Below are 14,517 nucleotides of genomic sequence, written 5' to 3'. Positions count from 1 at the left end.
AAAAGCCGACAACTATTTAAATTATTAATGGTAATTAATGAAGAATTAATTAGTAACAACCTAAATTCCAAGAAAATGTTTACATTACATTAGTTATTAACAAAACGCAGGAAAACCATAAAAAATGTTTTATTTACACAAAAATGTTTTCATTAAGTTGAGGTTAAGTATGTGGGGTTTTGAAATTTATATTTATGTACTTATGTAGAGTAAAAGTTTTGAAGAATTTATTAAATGTTATTAAATCCCTTAGTGTAGTTGAGGGTATTAGAGTTTAATAAACTATGCTGCTTAAATTAAGCTTTTTAAAGTAAATTAATAAATAATGTCTAATGGGAATTGTTTTTTTGAATAAAGGGAAAATATTTGGGAATCTTAAAATTTATTAGCTTTTTATGCTGGTAGAGCAATTGGATGAGCAGGAATATGGGATGTTGTTTTTTATGATTTCTTAAAACCAAAAAAAAAAGATCAGTGTCTCCCAGTTTTACACTTTTTATATGGGCCCCCCATTTAACTTTTCCAAAAAAAGGCTTATATCTTGCAAACCGTTTGGAATTTTGATTTACTTGCTAAGGCAAAATTGTAGCTCTTATCATAAAAAACTTCATCTTCAAGATCAAAATCGCAAAAAACTTAAAAAAATAGATTTTTTACTTTTTCCCCCAACTATACTACTATACGTTTACTTATTAAGTATACGTGTTAATAACAATAAATCATTAACACGTATACGTACAGGTGTCGTTAATAAAAGCAGTGCAATTTCACAATGTAAAACTTTTCACTTGAAATGGAAAAATGAAGATGAAGTTTTTTTGATTTTGTTATGTTCACATGACAAGAACTATAACTTCTTCTCAGAGAGTAAATCAAAATTCCGAGCAGTTTATAAGATATGATTCTGAGAAAAAAGATCGTGTTAGATCGATTTTTTGTTATGTTAATAATAACCGAAAATAATAGACATATATATTTAATAAATCTATATGAAAATGGCATTAACATCGAAGGCGCCTTTAATAACGTGCACACTGATACTCTTACACAATCCGTAGACCAGTTTTACATTGACCGAGTGCTCCGTAACTGGATCAACTACATGCTAAGGAACAAATGGATAAACTGCGAGATGTACGATATAACTATCAGGAAGAAGGTATTTTGTGGTATACCACAGGGTCGCATATTGTCACCTTTACTCTGGTTTATGCTATGCAGACGATGTTGTAATACTTTTAAAGGGAAAGGATCCAAATTAGTTGTGTAAAAGAGCTGAGGAGGCTCTGAATACGGCCTTGAGCTGGGCTCAACCGAGAGGCCTCAATATTAACCTGTATTTTCACAAGAAAGACAAAAATTTCTAGGTATACTGAACCTTGCTTCTTGGGCAAGAAGATACCGGTGATAGACAAAGTTAAGTACTTAGGTGTAATCCTTGACCGGAAATTAAAATGGAGACACCACATTGAGAATAGGATTAACAAGACACATCGGTGCTGGGCGATATGTATGAAAACTATAGGCATGAAATGGGGTCTTAGTCCTACTATGACAAATTGGCTTTATAAAAGTGTAATTAGACCAATTTTAGCTTATACTTCAAAAATCTGGTAGACTGCTTTGGACAAAAAGTACATGCTGCTTGGGTATAAGCGCTGCCATGTGTTCTACTTCAACCAAGACTCTGGAAACGTAGCTAGATATTCCATCCAATGAAACATATTTAAGATATGAGGCGGCGCTTACAGCCGAACGACTCTTTACTTTAGGCGAGCTATCCAAAAGCGGTTATAGGACACGTCATCAATGTATACTGGACACATTGGAAGGTTATACACAATCATCGGACGCATTGATAGCATACCAGACACAGAATGTGTGGGAAACATTAAAACACGGATCCCAGATAGAATGTCTTGGTCAAGCGGATCATTAGAACAAATACTTATAGAAATCCATTGATGGCTCTGAATTGGGCGACAAAGTGGACCTGTGGTGCTATATTGAAGACCCAGATATAGAAATATACCCCCGTTTACCTAATCATAACACAAGCTTCCAGTCAGAAGTCGAGCAATAAGGGAATGTGTAAATGGCCAGAAGGCAATTAGGATAGAATTAAATCTAAGACCGAATTGGATTGTAAGAAAGCTTAAACTGAATATTCTGCCAGAGGTGAGGTTTACATCATATGTGTACCAGGCCACTCGGGAGTAGTTGGCAACTAAAGGGCGAATGTAATAGCTTTAAAGGGAAGGGAGCTCGAAGTAGTTAACCTGACAACCATTCGACGCATCAAAAGCTGATTTAAAAATATGGGTGAGAAAATCCCGTAAGGCCTCTTGGAATAATGAAACGAGAAATCTCCCTAAAATGAGCAAGTCTGAAGTTAGTACGATAAGACGTATTCTGAGTGGACACACAGGATTATGAGCACATCTATACAAAATTGGACGTGCGGGTTCAGACGAATGTGGAACATGTGGAGAGGACGGTGAAACTCTGGTCCACTTTATTTGCCACTGTCAGGCATTTGTCGAAGATAGAGCCAAGTATATTGGAAGAGATGTTATTCCGGAAATAACATTACTGACTAACACTGATTGAAAGATTCTTAGGAATTACGTCCAGGAAACTGAGTTTCTGAACATTGTAAAATAATACATTCAGTGAAAAATTTTTTTTTCATGAAAAGGAGCGCACAACAGACCCGATAGTGGCCTAGGTTGTATTTCGAATTTGATGTAGTATACACCCTTCTTTCAACCTAACCTATTAAAAACTATCGTATCGAATTTTAGAATATGCCAGTCTTATAATAAATGAGCAATATGTTCCTTAATTAATTTTTATAATTTTTTACGTTCCTAAAGTAAAATTTATATAGGTTTTATGACTTTTCTTTTTTTACACAACATTATTTTATAAATTTAGTTAAGAGTTATACCTACATAAAAATAAACTTCTTTCTTTTTTCTCATTTCAAGCAACAATTTATTTCCTTTGATTTTTACTCAAATGTTTATTTTTCTCTGTTTTAAAAAATTTTACAGATACAACTTTTATCGGAAAATTTTGCATTACATTTTGCACCAGCCTTAGCTATAGATACAGCAGAATATATATGCCTAGTAAATGACCGTCATATACCAGAAGCAATTGTTGATTTACTGGTGCAAGGTAAGTTACAGCAGTCGGAAACATTTACACATACACTTACATACATACTATAAACTGAATACAACATACATGCCTATAACATCAAACTTTTATAGAAAATATTTAAAGTGCAGTGCAGTTGTTTTCTGTCTGTAAATATGTATCCTGTGTAACTAGTATTTGTTAGTAAAGTTTTTCAAGTTTTTTTTTTATATATTTTTTTTATTTTCTCAGATGTACCAGATCCACCTGAAAGACCACTACTGATAAGTTTTACATCACGTTCAGTTAACTTATCATGGGCCCATTCACAACATCCACGAAATGCCCCGGTAACGCATTTTATTATTGAAACTAGGTAAGTGTAAAGGCATGAAGAGAGCGAGGAATAATGTTAACGGATATACTAGTAAATTATAGAAATTGTTGCAGCAATATTACTTCTTTCATGTTAAGTTTATTTCGTATTGTAAATGTGTACTGTAGGCTTTTATTACTTGCTAGTTGCAGTTGAAAAGGAATTGTTAATGGGTATTGTAGACTATAAGTATGTCTACGTCTCTCTATATATTTTTTATCTCATTTTCAGTCATTGGTTATTCATGTAAAGTAATTGTTACTTTATCTGGGATTTAGTTGAAGTAAATGGGTATTGAAAAGAAAAGTTAAATTGTGTATAATAAAAATACTTTATTAAATAAACTAATTCTTTTTTTTGTGTAAGAGCGTTTTGTCATTTTGTTAAAATAGTTATTATAACCTCCATGACAAGAGACAACTTAAAGAAATTCCTAGTGAAAACTTACATTAGAAAGTAAAGCGTAATTAAAACTAATTTTCACTCATTGGCACATTACTTAAACACTGCTATATAATTAGATTCAAGTACTTATCATGCTTAATTATAAATAAGTACTTTAATAAGTTATTACATATAGGGAGTTAAAATGTTGTTTTGTTTTATGCAGAAACAAATTGTCAACACAGAACATCAACCTGAGTCCCATGTTCGTAAGAGAGCTGTCGTACTTACAACGCCACTGCCATAAATCGATTTTCGAATAATCGAACAATCGACTTTTTGTCGAAAAAAGTCGAAAAGCCGAAGTCGACTATTTTGTTCCAAAAAAAGTCGATAACTATCGTCTATGAAAAAAGTCGACTTTGTAAATAAAAGTCGAAAAGTCGTAAAAGTCGAAAAGTCGGAAAAAATTAAAAAAAGTCGAAAACTCGAAAATAGTAGAAAAAAGTCAAAAATAGTCGAGAATTTCAAAAAAGTGGAAAAAAACGTCAAAAACTCTAAGATAGTCGGAAATACTCAAAAAAAAAAGTCCAAAAATAGTCAAAAAAAAATCAAAAGAAGTCGAAAATAGTCAAAAAGTCGGAAAAAATCGAAAAGTCGGAAAAAGTCGAAAAAAGTCGGAAAGAGTAGAAAAGTCGACTATTTATAAAATACTAAAAGTCTAAAAGTCGACTTTTAATTAAATGAGAAAAGTCGAAAAGTCAAAAAATCGACTTTTCATAAAATGCAAAAAGTCAAAAAGTCGACTTTTCGTTTCAACTATAGAACCCTACTGCTTAGTTATTGTATAACACAATGGTTTTAGCACAGAAATACTGTTTTCAGTGTGTGAGTGGAAAAAACAGTCACAAGCGAACGATATGTACATATGTCGTTATTTGGGTACTTAAAAGTATGGTAGACGGTAGTAGTCATTGACAAGTTATTGTGTAAGTATAGCAATAATACCTAGGAAAAGCTTTTTATTACCAAGCAATTCGCTTACAAGTAATTATATAAATAAGTCAATGTAAATCGTATGAATGAAGTTACGGAGAAGATTACTAATGAATTATAAAGTGTTTATACAACACATTATTAATAAGACATAATTAGACTACTTTCTTTGTAATCATTAGAAAGTATGTTATTAGGTAATTGGTTACAATTGAAGTAGTCATTATTTAGTTTTTTGCTGGATATTAAGATATTTAACCTAAAATTTTACTTTAAATCAGTATTAGTTTTTATATCATTAACCAATTGCAAATGATTACATTCCTTAAAACATCTGTGTGCTATTTTCATTCATCACACTTTATATTTTTTGTAAAGGTGAAATGAGATGGCATTTTTACAATAAATTCATAGCACGTTTAAATGCTCATACAATGAATGAGAAATATACAACTTCGATTCGTAAGAAAAAGCTTTCGAAAAACAATGTTATAACCATAGAAACCAAAATAGGCATGTTTTTTGGTGTGAGTTGCATGGACCCATAAACAAGAATTTAAGAATTTTGACAGCAATTTTTTAGTGCATATTTTTGCATATTTTACCTATACAATCATATTTTGGCATGATTTGATTTTTATAATATAATTATGGTATACTTCGAAGATGTCTTGTTAAATCTAGATTCCCAGAGAATAAATTTTACATCTTTCATTTAAATATTTTGATCATATTGTAGTCGATGATCACATATTCAATATACGGTGTTCATTTAGTTTATAAATCTTCTTGATGAACTAAGATCATCTAGATAAAGCTCTGATATTTATAATAACAAAAATATCTTTTATTAGCTTCAAATTTCTAGAGTGTAAATTTTACACCTCTCCTGAGATGTCTGAGATTTTAAACTTTAGAATGAAATCAGTAAACATTACAGAAATTATTGATTAGTATACAGCCAGAATATTCTCTATTAATCTTTGTCCAAGGAAATGGAATACGTTAAGTAGTTAGTTCATTTTAGATCTTCCCTAAAAACTTGAGTAGAATGGGTCTTTAAAATTTCACTAGAAGTGAATAAATTCTCTTTAAATTTTTAAAAGAGATCGCAAACTACAGCAACAGACTTGTCTATTCACGGAATTATCAGTCAGTTTAGATACATATACGTTAGATTAAGTTGATAGGAGGGTATATACTACATCAAATCCGAAATACAACCTAGGCCACTATCGGGTCTGTAGTGCGCTCCTTTTCATTAAAAAAAAATTCACTAAATGTACTATTTTTCAATGTTCAGAAACTCAATTTCCTAAGAATTTTCCCATTAGTGTTAGTCAAGAATGTTATTTCCGGAATAATAACACTTCCAAGATATTTGGATCTAACTTCGACGAATGCCTGACAGTAGCAAAGAAAGTGCTCCAGAGTTTCACTGTCCTCTCCAAATGCTCTACATTCGTCTGAATCCGCACGTCCAATTTTGTATAGATGTACTCGTAATCCTGTGTGTCCACTCAGAATACGTACCATCATAGTAAGCTCGAACTTTCTCATTTTGAGGAGATTTCTCGTTTTGCTCTCATCAGGGTCATCCCATAGGATCTTTGTGGCTCTACCCATCGTTTTATTCCAAGAGGCCTTATGGGATTCTCTCACCCATATTTTTCATTCGGCTTTTGTTGCGTCGAGCTCCCTTCCCTTTAAAGCTATTACGATCGCCCTTTCAAGTGGCCTGGTACCCATATGATGTAAACCTAACCTCTAGGAGTTTAATTCAGTTAAAGCTTTCTTACAATCCAATACGGTCTTAGATTTAATTCTATCTCACCTGATATCGCCCTAATTACCTTCTGGCTGACGGTAAATATATTAAGCCCTGTGGGCTCCATATTTATTCTAATCCAATTTACGCATTCCGTTATTGCTCGTACTTCTGCCTCGAAGCTTGTGTAATGATTTGGTAAGCGGTGGTATATTATTGTTTCTGGGTCTTCAATATAGAACCCCAGGCCCACTTTGTCCCAATGTTCCACTTGACCAAGACATTCTATCTGGAATCAGCGTTTTAAAGATTCCCACATATTCTGTGTCTGGTATGCGATCAAGCACGTCCGATAATTGTGTATAACCTTCCAATGTGTCCAATATACATTGATGACGTGTCCTATAACGCTTTTGGTCAGTTCGCCTAAAGTAAAGAGCCGTTCGGCTGTAAGCTTCGCCTCATATCTTAAATATATTTCAATGGGTGGAATATCTAGCAACGTTTCCAGAACCTTGGAAACTTATACCCAAGCAGCATGAACTCCCTGTAGTAGTTTGATATAACACATTTTGTCCAAAGCAGTCCACCAGATTATTGAAGCATAAGCTAGAAATGGTCTAATTACACTTTTATAAAGCCAATTTGTTATAGTAGGACGTAAGACCCCATTAGATTCTACATACATACATATAGATTCTTAAATATTGGACATCTTTCAATGAAACTGATAATAATTTCACAACTAACTAGACTTAAATGAGTACTATGTGGTTAATCCGAAGAGAAGAGCTTAAATGTCTAATCAAACTTATTGCCCCATATGTGTTTAGGGAATGATACCACAATATCGGTTTTTATATAAGACCGTTATCAGTGTATTATGATGATTCAAAATAAGCAGCTGGGCGGATCGATGTTTAAGAAACTCATTAAGTCTAAAAGTATGTTTTGCTCCACACTGTGTACACATTAAACAAATAAGTATGTATTAATAGGGTGATGTTTATGATTGGTAAGAGTAATGAAAAGGAAATGTAAGGAACAAGCAGGAAAAACAATATTCACACACATACACACATACACTTAAACAAAAGCAAAAAAAAAAAACTTTTTAAGTGCTTAGTTGAAGGAAAAATTGTGACAACAAAGTTTAATGTGCCTCTTCTATATAAATACATACATATGTATGTATTTATGTATTTATTTCTATCGTTGTGTGTTTAAGTTTCAAATAAAAATAGAGGAGTATATGTGGGTGGGATTGTAAAGGTGTTTCTATGAATGCGTGCCACTAAATACCTGTTTAGTAGTAACGATGTACTCTCATTCGGAAGCATAGGAGGAATATTAAAGATTTTAAACCTAATAAAGTTTTTTCCAGTTTTTTTCTTCTTTGCTGCCATTAAAAATTTATTATCATATAAAAACAATTTTAAAAAATGTATATAAAATGAGAAGTAATTAAAAAAAAAACTGTGTATAGTACACTTACAAAATTAACTACATATTAAATAATTAAAAGAAAGAAACTTAAAGAAAACTTGTTGGTAAATAATATAAAATTGTTTAATGAAGTTGAGAGATATTTGATAAAACTAACAGGCATATGTAAGTTGTAAGTTTAAAAAACTTTTTTATAATAATTTTAAACTTAAATAAAAACATAAAAGTTAATTTTAACCTAAATTCTTAACTGAAATATTTAAGAGTTTATTTTTAAAGACCGGAATCATCTAGTTTTAAAGTTATAAATAAATTCTTAATATAAAGATGGTTTCAGTTGCACATCCTTTGAAAAAACCAAACATTATTATTGCTTTCATCGAACACATAGTATTTCTTTAACAAAAATTTTATTAAAAAAAAAATTTTCCAAATACACATTATTTATTATTGTCATATTTTTGAATAGAACCAGCAACATCTGCATAAATTTTGAGACATGAGTGTGTCAGGAAATGTCGTTTTGATGTCAAACCAAAAATACATTAGGGAAAAAAATTTAATATTGATGATGAAGATTATGAACTGAGTAGAAAAACAAAAAAAGGAAACAATGATGAAATATTCACAAAACCACAAAACACACTTTAAGAAGAAATAAATAAAAAAGTACATACATACACATACATACCTTTCATATAGAAAAATATAGAAGAATTGACATATTATTGCAACGAAAAAAACAAAAATAAAACTGAAGAGAAAACAAACAAATATGTCAATGTTTTAAAGAAAAAAAAATTATAGACAAAAACTTCTATAGAAAATTTTTAAAAAGAAAAAAAAAAAACAAGTAAGAAAGTATAGTCGGGCGTGACCGACCATATGATACCCTACACCAGTTATGAATATTAAATGTGATTTATTTTTCATAATAAAGCATTTATCTTCAATATTCCCTTGTTCCGATACATTTAAGCAATTTATGGATGAAAAACGAATTTTCTGAAAGAGGCTTTATATGGGGGCTAGGGGCAAATATGGACCAAGCCCGATAAAATTTTGTGAATATATTTATATGTACATAATATTTTATTGTGCTGAATTTCATCGCGATATTTGTGTTTATAAGTTAATTTGGGACATTCAAGTAATTTTCTGAAGGGGACTTTGTAATGGGGCCCATCTTTATGAAATTTGGCAGGGTCATCAAGACTTCTATAAAACTTAGTTGTGCCGTATTTTATCGATATATCTGTATATTTAACATAATTATGAGCTCAGAAGCCCTTTTCGGGGGGTTAAGTTCTATGGGGGCTAGGTGAAATAATGGACCGATTTTAACCATTTTCAATAGGCTTCGTCCTTGGGTCAAATAAAACGTGCGTGCCAAATTTCATCCAATTATCTTGAAAATTGCGACCTGTACCTTGCGCACAAGGTTTACATGGACAGCCAGCCAGCCAGCCAGACGGACGGACATAGCTTAATCAACTCAGAAAACGATTCTAAGCCGATTGGTATACTAAAGGACGAATATTTTTGTATGTTACAAACATCAGCACAAATCCAATATACCCTCCCCACTAAAGTTGTGTAGAGTATAAAAACCTATAACTTTTCTAATGAAAAATCAACAAACAAAGCAGCAAATATATGAATGAGAATTTTTGACATTAATTTGAAAAAAAAAAAAAAAAAATGTCGACACTAGTCAAAAAATAAAATCTAACACTAAATAAAATCAAGAGCAATTGAAAGAAATTTGATTAAAACCATTTCTTAATAACAAGCAAACAACTGTGGTTTTCAAAGTACAAAAAATTCTTAAATGAAACCAAAACGTAAAACTCAATATAAAATTTTTACCTTTAAAAACATAAATATCTAGAATACTTAGAATTGAAAGTTTGATTTTAAATTGTTGTGGATAAAATGTTTGGTTTTAAGAAAAATATTTATTCCCTTGCAGTTTATTAGTTAAGACAACACAATAATTTGTCTTTAGTTAATTATAAATTATTTCTTTGACCAAATCAACAAAACTCTATAATTTTCTGTTAATTGCAAAAATGAGTTTTTTTTTATTTTAAAATTATTTTTATTTACTTGAGTAAAACACTAAGCAAAATTTTGGTAATATAAATGGTTAACAGCATGATTTAAGAAATATATAAATAATTTCCGTCAATTAAATTTTTATAAGAAATTTTTCTTACATTTTTTTATAGAAACTTTTTTAATATTTTTTTATAGAAAATTTCTATAAATTTTTAATAGAAAATTTTTAATAAAATTTCTTTTAGTAGAAAATTTTCTATAAATTTTCTTTTAAAAGAAAATTTTCATTAAATAGAAAATTTTCAACAAATTTTCTTTAAATAGAAAATTTTTAATAAATTTTCTTTAAATAGAAAATTTTCAGTAAATTTCCTTTCAATAGAATATTTTCAATAAATTTTCTTTCAATAGAAAATTTTCAATAAATTATCTTTTAATAGAAAATTTTAAATAAATCTTCTATAAATTTTCAATAATTTAATATTTAATAATAAAATAATATTTAATAGAAAATTTTCAATAAATTTCCTTTGAGTTAAAAATTTTCCATAAATTTAATTTTAGTAGAAAATGTTCAATAATTTTCCTTTCAATAGAATATTTTCAATAGAAAATTTTCAATAAATTATCTTTTAATAGAAAATTTTTAATAAATCTTATATAATAAATTATAAATAATTTCCTATTTAATATAAAATTTTTAATAAATTTTATTTTAATAAAAAGTTTTCAATTAATTTTCTTTTAATAGAAAATTTATAATAAATTTTATTTTAATAGAAAATTTTCAATAATTTATTTTAAAACTAAATTTTCAATGAATTTTCTTTTAATAAAAAATTTTCAATAAATTTTCTTTTAATAAAAAATTTTCAATAAATAAAAAATTCAATAAATAATAGAAAATTTTTTAAAAAATTTCTTTTAATAGAAAATTTTCTATAAATTTTAATTTAATAGAACATTTTTAATAAATTTTCTTTTAATAGAAAATTTTCTATAAATTTTCGTTTAATAGAAAATTTTCAATAAAATTTCTTTTGATAGAAAATTTTCAATCAATTTTCTTTTAATAGAAAATTTTCAATAATTTTTCTTTTTATAGAAAATTTTCAATAATTTTTCTTTTTATAGAAAATTTTCAATAATTTTTTTTTAGAAAATGTTCAACAAATTTCTTTTAATAGAAAATTTTTAATAAATTTTCTTTTAATAGAAAATTCTCAAAAACTTTTCTTTAAAAAAAAGAAAAGAAAAAAGAAATTTTTCTTTTAATACTAAATTTTGAATAAATTTTCTTTTAAAAGAAAATTTTCAATAAATTTTCTTTTAATAGACAATTTTCAATCAATTTTGTTTTAATAGAAAATTTTGAATAAAATTTCTTTTCATTTTTTTGACTTTCTTTTAATAGAAAATTTTCTTTTAATGGAAAATTTTTAATAAACTTTCTATAAATTTGCTTTAAATATAATTTTTTTAATTAATTTTCTTTTAATGGAAAACTTTTAATAAATTGTCTTATAATAGAAAATTTTCTATAAATTTTTTTGAATAGAAAAATTTCAATAATTTCCCATTTAATAGAAAATTTTCAATAAATTTTCTTTTTATGGAAAATTTTTAATAAATTGTCGTTTAATAGGAAATTTTCTTTAAATTAAAATTTTGAATAAAAATTTTTTAATGGAAATTTTTTTATAAATTTTCTTTTAATAGAAAATTTTCAAAAAATTAATAAAAAAATCATGTGAATATCGTATAAATTACATCATTATTGTTTTAAATTATTATAAATTAAACTTATTTTCGAGAATTTAATAAAGAAAATTACTGATGTTTTATCATCGTTTTTGTGGTCACTCTATTATAATCCCCACAATCATACATACTTATATAAAGGATTTCCATTCAATATACATAGTATGTATGTATATTTCTGTTATACATTTTTTTTTACTTATTTTTATTTGCAATTCGATATGAATTTAAGTTTTTTATATTCAAATTCCTCAAGAACCTCCAACAACAGACATACGATGAGTAGACAGAAAGGATGTAAAAAGTATAATAGAACAGCAACAGCTCCATTTACTACTTACAACTTTTTATTTTACAATGCACCTTTTTTTTCTTAAAGTGAAAATAACGACAGTTAAGCCAAGTTTTAATGGAACTGTGGAGAGGGGGGAAGGAGAAAAATAGCAACAACAAAGTCAAATAAAATAAGTATGAATGAATGCAAAGAAAAGCGCAATTTCAGTTTTACTTAATGTTTATAGATTTGTGAGTGTGCGAATGTATGTCTATATGCACCTTTTACTCAAAAGTTCTTTCTTTTTTTATGGCGTTGAGTATCTGAAAAACACTAAAGTGGTTTCTAGGGAAATCGCCAGGTTAACCATGTATAAAGGACATTTTTAGTGCATATGTGCGTGCAGGGGAATATGTGCGTGTGTTTGTGTGTGTTAAATTGTGATTGGTTTTTTATATCCAATTTTTTCTGTGTTAATATTCCACCAGTAACAACAACAATTTTTAAATGAAAACATGTATGAGAACAAAAAACGCATTAAAAAAATTTGGTCTCAACCACGGCAAAAGGAGTTAAGACCCAAATTTGAGTTTAAAAATAATTTTTTGAAAAATTAACTTTTTGATATACATTAATTATTTTTATAGAAAATTTTCTATAATTTTTTTTTTTTTTTTATATAGAAAATTTTCTATAAATTTTCTTTTTATTGAAAATATTGATAAATTTTCTTTTTATAGAAAATTTTTGATAAGTTTTCTTTTTATAGAAAATTTTAGATAAACTTTTTTTCTATAGAAAATTTTCGATAAATTTTCTTTCTATAGGAAATTTTTGATAAATTTTCTTTCTATAGGAAATTTTTGATAAATTTTCTTTCTATAGGAAATTTTTGATAAATTTTCTTTCTATAGGAAATTTTTGATAAATTTTCTTTCTATAGAAAATTTTCGATACAGTTTCTTTCTATAGAAAATTTTCGATACAGTTTCTTTCTATAGAAAATTTTCGATACAGTTTCTTCCTATAGAAAATTTTCGATACAATTTCTTTCTATAGAAAATTTTCGATGCAGTTTCTTTCTATAGAAAATTTTCGATGCAGTTTCTTTCTATAGAAAATTTTCGATACAGTTTCATTCTATAGAAAATTTTCGATACAGTTTCTTTTTATAGAAAATTTTCGATACAGTTTCTTTTTATAGAAAATTTTCGATAAATTTTCTTTCTATAGAAAATTTTCGATAAATTTTCTTTCTATAGAAAATTTTCGATGCAGTTTCTTTCTATAGACAATTTTCGATTAATTTTCTTTCTATAGACAATTTTCGATAAATTTTCTTTCTATAGAAAAGTGGTTAATTTCTAGAAAAGAAGAAAAGAAATTTTTCGATAAATTTTCTTTTTATAAAAAACTTCAACAAATTTTCATTTTATAGAAAATTTTTGATAGGTTTTCTTTTTATAAACAACTACCTATACCCAGTGTGCTTTGCTACACTAAAAGCAAAAAAACCCAATTACACATGAGAGATGCCACGCAAATTATTGCAAGTTCGCCAATTTTTCCGAATTTAATTAATATGTGAGGGACCAATCCCCCCATTGAAAGTCCGCCAATTTTTCTCTAAATGTTCACATGAATGTCAAAGTTCTTCATGTAAAATTTGAAGATTCTAGCTTCTACAGTATCTCAGATATACAAATTTTTCTATATAATTCATATGGGGGTTCCAAGCCACTCCCTGATGAAAGTCCGTTTTTTTCCCCAAAATGTTCAGATGAATATGAAAACCCTTTTTGCAAAATTTTAGGAATCTAGTTCTATTAGTTTCTTAGATAAAATATTTTGTTGTATTTAATTCATATGGGAGGTGCCGCTCCCCCCATTGGTAGTCCGCCAATTTATTACCCAAAATATTTCTATGGATGCTAAAGTTCTTCTTGCAAAATTGGAAGCTTTTAACTCTAATAGTTTCCAAGATAAACGAACTTGTGTATTTAATTAAGGAGGTGCCACGCCCCTGCTGCTAGTCCGCCCACTTTTTATCCTAACTAATCACATTGAGACTTATGTGGCTCCGACCAAATTTGAGGGCTCTAACTGTTATATTTTCCGAGATATACTGATTTAATATTTTCTTAATAGGGAAGGTGCCACGCCCACTATAATCATTCCGCTCATTCCGTGCAAAATGTGAGAACTATAATTGCACCAGTTTCCAAGATATACTACTTTTAATAGCTGTTAAATTAGTATTTCTCTTTATTCCTAATTTCTCTTTATTCCTTGCTCGTTATCTAATTT

General features: G+C 28.2%; 1 protein-coding gene across 1 annotated transcript in view; it reads left to right on the top strand.

Moving 5' to 3' along the window:
- LOC119607423 (protein sidekick-2-like) overlaps positions 1 to 14,517 on the top strand; it is a gene marked incomplete at its 3' end in the record, with an annotated part of 197,875 nt that overhangs the window by 171,582 nt on the left and 11,776 nt on the right. The window contains exons 4-5 of the mRNA XM_037961314.1: positions 3,057 to 3,183; positions 3,397 to 3,520. Of these exons, the coding sequence (XP_037817242.1) occupies positions 3,057 to 3,183; positions 3,397 to 3,520 (251 nt within the window). The remainder of the gene's footprint in view (positions 1 to 3,056; positions 3,184 to 3,396; positions 3,521 to 14,517) is intronic.

Source organism: Lucilia sericata, unplaced genomic scaffold (assembly GCF_015586225.1).
Source record: "Lucilia sericata isolate MDLA Ls3-8-SP2 unplaced genomic scaffold, ASM1558622v1 Contig000693F_arrow, whole genome shotgun sequence".
Taxonomy (NCBI): Eukaryota; Metazoa; Arthropoda; class Insecta; order Diptera; family Calliphoridae; genus Lucilia; species Lucilia sericata.
This window is presented reverse-complemented; position numbering and strand designations above follow the sequence as displayed.